The 12,687-nt window shown below is 47.2% G+C and overlaps 1 protein-coding gene across 7 annotated transcripts in view; it reads right to left on the bottom strand.

The window, feature by feature from the left end:
- Window positions 1–12,687, bottom strand: part of LOC105493993 (LARGE xylosyl- and glucuronyltransferase 1) — a 634,501-nt gene that overhangs the window by 57,202 nt on the left and 564,612 nt on the right. For all 7 annotated transcript variants that reach the window (XM_011762035.3, XM_011762030.3, XM_011762032.3 and 4 more), the window contains one exon: window positions 6,138–6,293. In XM_011762035.3, coding sequence (XP_011760337.1) covers window positions 6,138–6,293 — 156 coding nt within the window. The remainder of the gene's footprint in view (window positions 1–6,137; window positions 6,294–12,687) is intronic.

Here is a 12,687-nt window from a genome sequence, read left to right on the forward strand (position 1 = left end):
TTTCTTTCTTTTCTTCTTCTTCTTCTTCTTTTTTTTTTTTTTAAGATGGAATCTTGCTCTTATTGCCCAGGCTGGAGTACAATGGCGTGATTTCAGCTCACTGCAACCTCTGCCTCCCAGATTCAAGCGATTCTCCTGTCTCAGCCTCCCGGGTAGCTGGGACTACAGGTGTGTGCCACCATGCCTAGCTAGTTTTTGTATTTTTAGTACAGATGGGGTTTCGACATGTTGGCCAGGCTGGTCTCAAACTCCTGACCTCAGGTAATCTGCCTGCCTCAGCTTCCCAAAGTGCTGGGATTACAGGCGTGAGCCATCACGCCCGGCTGGTTCCTCCTACTTTGTATCTCCACAAGCACCGTGTGTTTCCCCTTCCTAACACATTGTTGTCATTTTACACTGAAGTGCATTTGCATGACTCTGTAGTTAATGTCCACATCTCACACTAGGCTATAAGCCACTGAAAATCACTTGCTTTGGGCTCAAAGTGCTTTCAGCCTCCCAAAGTGCTGGGATTACCGGAGTGAGTCACCATGCCCCAGGTGCAACCATTTTTATAGTTCTCACACTGCCTTCATTTGAATCTGAACTCCCAGCAGGTCCTCGAGTGATCACGCTTGTGTTCACTCCTGGTCTCCAATGTTCATGCTGCTCCCTCCCACCCACCAAGTTTACCCTTCATACTCCTTCACTCCTACTTATTCATCCTTTAAATCTCACCTCCTCCAGGAAGTCTTCCTTGATGCACCTTCTCTCCCTAGTTGTGTAAAATGCCCTTCTCGTGTGCTCTCGAAGCACTACCACTATTCTGGCACTAATCGCACTACTTAATAATCCTCTGCTTGTCTGTATCCCTCACTCAACAAGCACTGCAAGAGCCGAGCTTCAATCTGCAATGCTGCCTGCTGGAACACTAGCCCTGTGTCTGGCAACTAAGTGAATTATCAACTGGGTGGATGATATGGTTTGGCTGTGTCCCCACCCAAATCTCATCTTGAATTGTAGCTCCCAGAATTCCTACATGTTGTGGGAGGGACTCAGTGGGAGTTAATTGAATCATGGGGGCAGGCTCCCCTCATACTCTTATCATGGTGGTGTATACGTCTCATAAGATCTGATGGTTTTATAAGGGGAAACCCCTCTCACTTGGTTGTTGTCCTCTCTCTTGCCTGCCGCCATGTAAGACGCCCCTTGCTCTTCCGCCGTGATTGTGAGGCCTCCCCAGCTGTGTGGAACTGTGAGCCAATTAAACTTCTTTCCTTTATAAATTACCCAGTCTCGGGTATGTCTTTATCAGCAGCATGAAAATGGACTAATCCAGTGGATGAAACGAGTCTAGAGTCACTTAGACACTGCCATCAGAGCCTGCTCCCATCTAGGATCTCAAGTCCAAAGAAGAGGTTCCTGACTTGGTTTCTTTCAGACTCACCACCATCTGTGCACTTATCACAGCTCTAATGACCTCCTGCTACAGAGCTGGGAGCATCGGCTTTGGGCTGGATCCAAGATCGTACCCTTTTCCTCCGGTTGTGTTTGCAGATAACACTTGACACGCCGCGGAGGACCAGGTGGTAAACTCCCTACAGAGCTGTGGTTCAGGAGTGCAATGTTTACAGACTCTCTCTTTGCCCCAGCTCCAGCTCCAGCCCCTGCCAGCAGAGGAACGGGGCTGGAGCAGGGCACAGGAACCTGCTTGTCTTGATTTATGAGTGCCAGCTGCACCTGCTCCTATGTTCTTAGCACCCATGAAACAATCCATCTGCTCTCTCCATTCCCACTTCTACTGTCCCAGATCAGAGTCCCGCCCGTCGTGTTTTTGCCTGGGATGGGGCATGTCCTTTAAGTGGTCCCTCAGTTTTGTCTTTTTCATTTCATCCTCTACCTTGAGTGATTTTTCTCTAATATAAATCTGCCCATCACTAAAACCCTTTGGGGGTGTGAGGAGAAACTCCAAGCTTCTAAGCACAGCCAGGGTGCCTCCTGGTCAGTTTCGTTCCTAGCCATGCCCCCAGCATGCCTGTGCTCTGGTACACAAACTTCCAGCATGTTCTCTTTCAACAGTTCACTTTTTCTTCTGCTCTTCCCTTTACTTGGTGGTACTTCATTCTTCCTTCTTAAACTTGCTTAGTACATTCATTCAATAAAGATTTATTAAGTGCTTATTATGTGCTTGATTCTATCCTGTGCTAGGGCGGAGAACCTCAGAGGTGAATAGCACAAAGTCTTTAAGAGTCTTATGTTTTGGTATTACATTTATGAAAAAACCTAGGAAACAAACATATGAATCGGGTAAACAGGAGTAGATGCTCTGACAAAAAGAAAACAGGGGCTGGGCACAGTGCCTCATGCCTGTAATCCCAGCACTTTGAGAGGCTGAGGGGGGTGGATCACCTGAGGTCAGGAGTTCGAGACCAGCCTGGCCAACACAGTGAAACCCCGTCTCTACCAAAAATACAAAAAAAGTTAACTGGACATGGTGGCAGGCACCTCTAATCCCAGCTACCTGGGAGGCTAAGGCAAGGAGAATCACTTAAATTTGGGAGGCGGAGGTTGCAGTGAGCCAAGATAGTGGCACTGCACTGCAACCCAGGCGACAGTGGGAGATTCTGTAAAAGAAAAAAAAAAAAAAAGTCAGGTGCAGTGGCTCATGCCTGTAATCCCAACATTTTGGGAGGCCGAGGCAGGTGGATCACAAAGTCCAGAGATCGAGACCATCCTGGCCAACATGGTGAAACCCTGTCTCCACTAAAAATACAAAAATTAGCTGGGCGTGGTGGCGTGTGCCTGTAGTCCCAGCTACTGGGGAGGCTGTTGCAGGAGAATTGCTTGAACCCGAGAGGCGGAGGTTGCAGTGAGCCGAGATTGTGCCACTGCACTCCAGCCTGGCAACAGAGCAAGACTCTGTCTCACAAAAAGAAAAAAAAATAATAATAAAAAAGAAACAGGGCATGTCATAGACAGTGACTTAATAGGTTACTTTGTGTGCAGGTGGGGGTAGGGGATTGGAAAGTTTCTGTGATGTCACAGCTGAGACATTTAAACACAGAGGGACAGGTATTCCCGCCAGTGAGAACAGCAAGCACCAAGGCCCTATTGTGAGCCCGGAATGAAGGCACAGAAAGGGGGTGGGTGTGGCCCATGCATAGTGGTCAAGGGAGAGAGGGGAGACAGACTGGGATGACAGCCATAGTGACTGCTTAGAGCAAGCTGCTCTCTCATTCTTGGGCCTCCTGGGCACATCTTCCTCTTGGCACCTCTAAGAGTTGTTAAGTGGCAGGCCACTTACATACAGTGGGGGGCTCAGTCTCTAAGTTCAACCCCCGTGCTCTACATGGCTCCTGGCAGATGGCCAGCATTCACGCACTCTTCCTGAGCAAATAAGCAAATAAATATGGTCACAGATTCCGAGAAAGACCACTGATGACTTCTTCACCTCGACGATCCCCCCAGGGGAAGGAGATGGTAGGAAAAGCTGGTGAGTCACTTATAAAACGTCTCATTTCTTATGACACTGAGCAGCAGCAGGGCACGGGAACGCACCGATACAGATGATTAACTGACGGCTTCATCCTGCAAGGCTTTTTATGGGACCTTCTCCACTGAGGGGTGAAATAAACGAGGCACGAGAACAGTTTCCATTTAACGTTTGGAAAAATGTGCCGAATGGACCCTCGAATCTTGATGATGACAAATACGGATGTGAGCAAAGAGAACGGAAGGAAAAACCGAAAGAACAGTGTTTGTTGAGCCTCTAAGTGCTTCCCAGAATCTGAGAGAGTTGGAGTGCCTGATGGTTTTCTTTCTTTTATCACCAGATGTGAAGGAGGGCAGATGCTGAGAAGGCCTCTAGGGTGATGGGGAGAAGGGCCGGGGCCAGTGGCGATCCACTGTGACTTGGGGACCCAATCACAGAGAGTAGGGGTGCACTGTGACCAGCGTCATCCTGATAAAAGACCAGGCGAGCACATGCCTCTGGTCCTTCCATAGGTGCCCTTCCCTGCCATTGGGAGCCTGAAAGAATTCTCACTACATCCAAAATAACTATAAAAACAGCAACAACAACAACAACAACAACAAATCAAAATTCCGACTCTTAAACCCAACATACAACCTCATAGCAATCTGGCTCCTGCCTACCTGAGCCTTCCCTCCCCACCAGCTCCTGGGCACACTGGCCATCCTTCTGTTCCACACCCCGGACCTGTCCTGCCTCAGGGCCTTTGCACCAGCTACTTCCTCTACCTGGAATGTGCTCCCCTTGCTCTTCTATGGGAGGCTCTTTCACGTCATTTAGGTTTTAGACTCAACATCACCTCCTCATAGAAATCCTCAAACCAGTGGAGCTGCTCAGCTGCTCACTAATACATTGCTATGTGGCGGTTGCCACTGGCTGATCACTGTTTTCTGAGACTTTAGTTATTAACTGTGTCTCCTCTACCAGAATACAAATATCATGAGATCAGGAACCAAAGTCTTTTTTCACCTATGACTACTCAGTGCACAGAATAAGTACAAGGTCCTCAGTAAACGTTTGCTGCCTAAATGAATGAACCAGATTCTTCTGTGTCTAATACTAAGGGTCAAGGGAAGAGCAGAGTGCAAATATTTACTAAGCATCTAACACAGGGCCAACACTGAGCTAGGTGCTTTGCATGCATCTTCTCAGCTACTCTCAAAACATCCCACGTAAGATTTACTTATTGATTGATTTATGTATGTATGTATGTATGTATGTTGTTTTTGAGACAGAGTCTCACTCTGTCACCCAGGCTGGAGTGAAGTGGCATGATCTCGGCTCACCTCAACCTCCGCCTCCCGGGTTTAAGCAATTCTTTTGCCTCAGCCTCCCGAGTAACTGGGATTATAGATGCCTGCCACCATGCTTGGCTAATTTTTGTATTTTTAGTAGAGACGGGGTTTCACCATGTTAGCCAGGCTGGTCTCGAACTCCTGACCTCAGGTGATCCGCCCGCCTTGCCCTCCCAAAGTGCTGAGATTACAGGCATGAGCCACCGCGCCTGGCCCCAGAAAAGTTTTTATTCCCCATTTGACAGCTGAAGAAAACGAAGCACAGAGGTTGAGTCACTTATTTGAGATCACACAGGTAGTAACCGGAAGGAATTAAAGTCAGGTCAGCCTGACTCCCCATGCCCTGCTTTTTCTGTTAAAGTGCCTCTTCTCTATATCCTAAGAACTCACAAAAAGTCTCAACGTTGCTCCTTGTTTCCTGTGGGACCATGGGCGACCTGCCTAATCTCTCTGTGCCTCAATTTACTCAACTCTAAAAAGTGGGTTTTGGCCGGGCGCGGTGGCTCACACCTGTAATTCCAGCACATTGGGAGGCCGAGGCAGGCGGATCACGAGGTCAGGAGATCGAGACCATCCTGGCTAACATGGTGACACCCTGTCTCTGCTAAAAAATATAAAAAATTAGCCGGGTGTGGTGGTGCATGCCTGTAATCCCAACTACTTGGGAGGCTGAGGTGGGAGAATCGCTTGAAACTGGGAGGCAGAGGTTGCAGTGAGTCGAGATCACGCCACTGCACTTTAGCCTGGGTGACAGAGTGAAACTCTGTCTAAAAAAACAAAAAACAAACAAAAAAGTGGGTTTCTATGAATATCAAATGAGATACAATATGAACAAATTGTAAGTGGTGAAGAAACAGAGAAACGGGAATAGCTATAGTAGACTATAGCCATGGCGGTGACTGAGTGCCTGCCTAACACTGTCTTCACTCATGCTGACCCCTAAAAGAGCCAGTTACTCGTGAAAAGCTCTTTTTGTGTTTCCCCATGCACTGACTCCACTGAATCCTGGGTCTCCCATGTGGATATCATGTCCGCAAAAACGCTGGCATTTCCTGGCTATGAGAGACACTTGATCTTTCCTTTCAATGGTGGTTTTGCTTAATCCGTTTCTTCTGCTTGGAAACTCACTTCTGACTTCACCTCGTCTGCATGCGAGGGACCCGCTGATGTACCTGTCTCCCCCACTAGACGGTGGACCCTGGACACCGATGGCATTGTGTTCATCTAGGTCCTGCTGTGAGCCTGACGTAGAGCCTGGCATGGGGGAGGTCCTTGATGATGGATGAGCAGAGAAGCCGCCCCTTCCCTGTCTCGCCTTACGAGCCACTTACGTTTTCACTGTTGACATCAGCCTCACTGGGGCAGCCAAACAGCTCCCGCCTCAGAAGATTGCCGTCATACTCCAGGAAAGTCAGGTAGAGGTTGCGAAAAAACTCCACGTGCTTGTTCTTCACCCGGAGCTTCTTGGGGGAGTTCCAGTGAATGACCTGGCAGGGAGATAAGGAGGTGGTCATGTGCGGCATGGGTGGGGGGGCCCTCACACCTGTAGGAAGCCACAGCTCGGCACTAGGCTAAGCATTATTTGAGGGTCTGCTCGTTCACTCATTCAACAGTTTGGCAGAGTGGTTAAGGGTAAGGGCTCTGAGGCCAGGTCGCCTGGGATCAAACCCTGACTCTGCTCTAGGTAGTCCTTTAATCTCGCACAAGTGACTGAATCTCTGTGCCTCAGTTTCCTCATCCGTGAAATGGAAATAATCTGTGCCAGTTATTACATTGTCATCTCTCAGCCCTAAGATGTGATGCTTAGGATGTGACTCTGCACACCCTATTTCTGCTTAGCCACCTGCTGCCTGTAGGTGCTGCCCAGAGGGGGCATGACTGGGCCATGTTGCCCAGGCTGGTCTCAAACTCCTGGGCTCAAGTGATCCTCCCACCTTGGCCTCCCAAAGTTCTGGGATTACAGGTGTGAGCCACTATGCCTGGCCTAGAATATTTAAATAGTACTAAAATTTCTTCTAAGAAAGCACCTTAATTTATTATTAATATCTGGTGGCATTCATTGCTAGTATTAAAAAGGATTCATTATTACTATAGAATAACCATGATTAGTAAGACATAATTTGTATTAGTTTATTTAATACTTATAACAGGCCTATGGGGCAGCACGATTATTAACTCCATTTTACGGATGGGGAAGAGGCAGAAAGACTCTGTAATTTGCCTGTGGTCACAGAAAAGTAGGTTTGGAACCTCTGTAGCCTGATTCCAGAGTCCACCTGCTTAACTACTCACTGGGCTTGCACTGTGTCTGAGATCGGCACACAGGGACCGAGGAGACTGATGACTAGGCCAATGAGATGGTCTCTCACAGCTGAGCCACACGAGCTGAACCCTGAATGATGGGTGGAGGCAGAGCATCCAAGGGGACAGGTCGAGTCCAGATGAGGGAAATCGCACACCATCAAAAACAGCTAAGCCAGGGAAAGACCTCAAGGGGGCTGCACTGTGAGGTGGCCCTGGTCACATACGATCATATTCTCAATGCTCCTTGGCAGACACCAAGGCAAGGCTGAGCCCAATGCGATCGCGTGAATACCTGAGCACAGTCCACAGAGAACCCTCCATGGGACACCTGTCACGGGAAAGGGAAGCCTGTACTGAGTGGCCACTTTTCATGCCCTTGGCTGGGAGCCTTCTCCTGGGGGGCTTACCCATGGGTTGAACACTTCACCAGCAGTTTTACATTCACTGGCTTCTTTTGGTCCTCACAATGACCCTAGCAAGGCATGCAATCGTAAAGAGGAAGAAACAGTGAAGAAGTGACTTGCCTATGGCCACCTGGCTGGTAAACATGGGAGCTAGGCTTCAAACGTAAGCATGTCTGATTTCCAAGCCCACGTTCTTTCCTCTACACTGTGGAGGACAGAAGTGAAGCTTTTAAAACGTTCTGTTTCATGCTTTGTCTGATTACAGAGGACACAAAATAGCCTTTCCCTCAATGGCCCCCTACTGTCCTTACTCTCTCCTCCTGCGGGAGTTGAACGGTATATCAAATGTAAGGGACTGTCTTCCACTCCCCCACAAAATTCACATGCTGAAAGTCTAATCGCCAAGGTGATGACATTAGGAGGTGGGATCTTCGAGAAGTCATTAGCTCACGAGGGAAGAACCCTCATAAGTGAATTAGTGCCCTTAGAAAAGAGACCCCAAAGTGCTCCCTTGCTTGCTTCCACCATGTGAAGACAGATGGGAAAGGTGCCAACTATGAACCGGAAAGCATGCCCTCACCAGACACCGAATCTGATCTGCCAGCGCCCTAACCTTGGACTTCCCAGCCTCCAGAACTGAGAAATAAACATCAAGCAGCCAGACTGGACTAAGACACTGAAGGAAGGAACTGGGTGTCCACAGCTCAGTCACTTCCTGCTTCCCTCCTTTGCTTGGGTTCCATCTATGAGAGTCTGCAGCAGGGTCCAGAGCCTGCCATCTGAAGGGAGGACTGGAAGACCCAGCTCCCTCTGCCCTGTTTTGGGAATGTGCATTAGCAATACCCATGGAAGCTGGCTGGATAAATACTGCTCTAGAAGACCAATTTTCTCTCTCATGGCATAATGAAGGATGGGAAACCTATTTGGTCCAAACCACATCCCCATGACCTCCCATAACTAACAATGAATGATATAGTAGCCAGAGTTAGAACTATGGACCTCAGACCAGCCGAGGTCTGAATCCCAGCTATGCTCTTTACTTAGCTGTGTGTGTCTTTGAACAACTGGTTTCTCTTCTTGGAACCTGTTTCCTCAAGTGCAAGGAAGGGATCAGCAAGCCTGACAAAGTAGGTAAGAGGGTTAAATAAATGCCTAGCTCCATGCTTCCATGTCAGAGTGGCTCCATAAGTGTGGGTTTCCTTCCCTCTCAAAGATGGGGCAGGGAAGGAGGAGCTCTGCCCTCCTTTCTCCTTCCTGCCAGCATCAGTCAGGAAGCAAGCACTCAGCATTCAGGAGGGTACAGAGGGCTGGCAGGGATGAAACTATTTGATGAGGTTTACATTTCAGGGACGGATGAGTGTGCAATATGTGGTTTTCTTCTTGTGCCTTTTGAAGGGTAGGAGAGGGAAGAAACACATTCGATCTGGGCATAAGAAGATCCTGGGCCATGCATTAAAATAATTGCACATGGGCTGGTGTCACTCATACCCAGTGGGTATCGTGTCTTCTCTGAGAATGATTCCGGTGCTTGCCAAGTGCTGAGCCAGCAGGAAAGTTGATGGATGTGGATCTGACTGAGGAAATGTAAGCTTCCTCAACAGGGAGAAACTTAAACTACGTGAAAAGAAGGGCTGGCCTATGGGCCCACAAAGAAACAAAGCTTAATGTATTGTGCACAAATCTGCCAGGTACTTAAGAGACATGGTCTCATTAAATCCTCCAAACAAGCCCATTTGAATCCCACTGTCCACTTTATGGAGATGGTATGTGACTTGCCTGTATCTCACAGCTGGTAAGTTGCAGAGCTGAGACTGGAAGCCAGCTCTAAAGCCTAAACCTGAGGCTCTTAACTACTATCATATCTAGTCCTAAAGGGCTGAGCATTTTACAGATGAGGAGAGTGAAATTTACAGAGAAATGAGTCCGCTCCACATCACATGGTGAGTCTGTGCCAAGTCAGGGTTGGAACTAGGACCCAGGTCTCCTGGTGCCCCACAACACACCCCAAGCCATCTGTTAGCTTATCAAGCCTCATCCTGCTCTGCAACTGTCTAGTTTGTGTATTCACAAACTAGATCTGGGTTTGTGTATTTACTACAGGCAAGTGCTGGTGTTATATAAGAAGGAACATTGGGGAGTGGATGGTGAGGTCATGGGCAAGCACAGGGGGTTCTAAAGCTGATTGCTTTGCAATCCAGCTTCCTCTGACCGCCAAGCCCATTCAAAAGTCTATTAAGGTATATTCAGATTTACATTTTGCTCCTGAGTTTTTTAATCATCAGGACATAGAATACTCCATTACCTTGTGCTAGGATCTAAATAAATAATACTTAGTTTGGTGCAAAAAGTACTTGTGGTTTTTGCCATGAAAAATAGCAAAAACTGCAATTACTTTTGCACCAACCTAAATACCTATCATGTATCTAATACCCATTATATGCTAGACATTAAGCTGGTGTTTTTTGTTTGTTTGTTGTTTTGGAGACAGGGTCTTCCTCTATCACCCAGGCTGGAGTACAGTGGTGCAATCTGGGCTCACGGCAGCCTCAATCTCCCAGACTCAAGTGATCCTTCCTCTTCAGGCTCCTGAGTGGCTGGGACTACAGGCACACACCACCACGCCCAGATAGTTTTGTTTATTTTTTGTAGAGATGAGGTCTCACTATGTTGCCCAGGCTGGTCTCAAACTCCTAAACCAAAGTGATCTTCCTCCCTCAGCCTCCCAAACTGCTGGGATTACAGCACTTTGAGCCACTGCATCTGGCCAGGCCAGGGTTTTTAATGTATGTGTGTATCCATATACATATATATGAATATTAAATATACAATACCTATTATTTACTTCTCTACATTGAATGTGATCATGGGATTAGAGAGGAAACAAAATAGCTCTCACCTTTCCCTCAATAGCCCCCTACTGCCCTTACTTTCTCCTGTGGGGGTCGAATAGCTTATTAGATGTAACGGACTGTCTCCCACTCCTCCTCAAAATTTATGAATGTGATCACGAGATCACATTCAATCAAAACAACCTGATACGGTGGTTTCTATTATTATCTCCATTTTTACAGACGATGAGTCTGAACCTCAGACTAGCCCAGGGTCACTAAGTGCGTACGTGCTCAAGCTTAATACAAAATCAGATCTGTCTTGCTCAGGATATTAGTCAGGGTTCTCTAGAGGGACAGAACTAATACGATAGATATATAAAGGAGCTTATTAAGTCTTAACTTACACGATCACAAGGTCCCACAATAGGCTGTCTGTAAGCTGAGGTGCAAGGAGAGCCAGTCCAAGTCCCAGAACTGAAGAACTTGGAGTCTGATGTTTGAGGGCAGGAAGCACCCAGCATGGGAGAAAGATCTAGGCTGGGAGGCTAGGCCAGTCTCTCCTTTTCATGTTTGTCTGCCTGCTTTATATTTGCTGGCAGTTGATTAGATGGTGCCCACCAGATTAAGGGTGGGTCTGCCTTCCCCAGCCCAGTGACTCAAATGTTAATCTCTTTGGCAACACCCTCACAGACACACCTGGGATCAATACTCTGTATCCTTCAATCCCATCAAGTTGACACTCAGTATCAACCATCACACTCAGAAATGATTTTCTTTCTTTTATATCTCATGTATTCATTCAACAGAGAGTAAGATGAGCACTGATTTTGTGCCAGACACTGATCTAGGGGCTGTGAATGCAGAGATACACACAAGAGACCCTAACTCTCTTCCTGAAACTTACAACTTAGAGAGGAAGGTATCATAAAACTGTCCATTTTTAAACTACAAGTATGATAACGTGCATTTAAAGAGGCAGTTGGTGATTCTTCCTGGGTAGGGTCACATTAAGCGGAAAGAAACCAAGGCCCAGTGTGGGAAAGTGACTTACCCAGAGTCACACAGCAGAGGTAGAGGTAGAGTCCAGCTTCTGTCTACCGGGCCACTGCTCTGTCCACTAAACCACATTTCTCACTCTGGAAATCTGACTTAGGATCTGTGTTGCTGATATATATATATTTTTTTTATCACTGCTTGTTTGACTACTAAGAAATGTCATGTCCTGGTCCCTTGAGGGAAAGAATCACCCATCATTGCTGGCTTGGGGGCAGCAAGCTGGTGACTACTAAGAAATGTCTTGTCCTGGTCCCCTGAGAGAAAGAATCAGCCATCACTGCTGGTTTGGGGGCAGCAAAAGCTGGTGGTGTAGACATTTATTGACGGGCTTTCACATCTGGGACAGAGTGACACTGGAGAATGCACCCAAAATAGATTTTTGTGAGGAGCTGATAAGTGCATGTGGATCTACAAGGATTGTGATAAAAATCTACGATACCTTCTTCCACTTTCTGAGGCATGTTATCACTGTAGTAATAATAATAATTATTAGCAGCTAATATATATCCAACACTTACTGTACGCCAGGCACTGCTCTGAAAACTTTACTTCTAATAGCTCGTTTACTCTTTACACAACTCCATGAGACAAGTGAAGCTCTCACTATGTTACGTGTCAGGTGAGAAAAGTTTAGCACATTGCCTGAAGTTACACAGCTAGAAAGTAGGAGAGTCAGGATTGGAACCCAAGCAGATAGAAAAATTAGAAATCTGCGTCCCTTATTTCCCCCATATCTGTCATCACATTAAATAACTCTGTTTACAGAAATGAACATGAGACTGACAAAAGATGACAGGATCAGAAATGAAACCTACTCTCCCCTTCTAATACCCACCCCTAGGATACTAAGGCTGCAGGGTGATTCAGGATTTCCCAGATACGCAGGTGGAGCCTCCAGTCTGGCAGGAAGTAGAGAGAGCGGGGCATGGAGGTTGCATATCAGGTGGGCTACAGGAGCTGCCAAGCATCAGAGGCCCCATGGGTGTGATCTGATTGGATCTGAAATGCCTATAAAGGCTGAGTATATGTGCAGACTTGGAGTCAGCCTCTACTGAGCCAGAGAAAATTGACAGAAATTGATTACTGTCCAGGAAACTTAAACATCATCTGGGAAGGCAGCAGAAGTCAATGTGATTAAAGGAGACATGAGAAACTCTATCACCCATCAAAGGCACAGGAAAAAGCAGTTCAAAGGCAGAAACAAGACCTCAGTACAAGGACAAGGCTATGGAAAGAGTTCAGCCAACACTTCTGATGCACTCAGACCCCAGAGGGTTCATGAAAGT

This window comes from Macaca nemestrina, chromosome 15 (genome assembly GCF_043159975.1).
Source record: "Macaca nemestrina isolate mMacNem1 chromosome 15, mMacNem.hap1, whole genome shotgun sequence".
Classification (NCBI taxonomy): domain Eukaryota; kingdom Metazoa; phylum Chordata; class Mammalia; order Primates; family Cercopithecidae; genus Macaca; species Macaca nemestrina.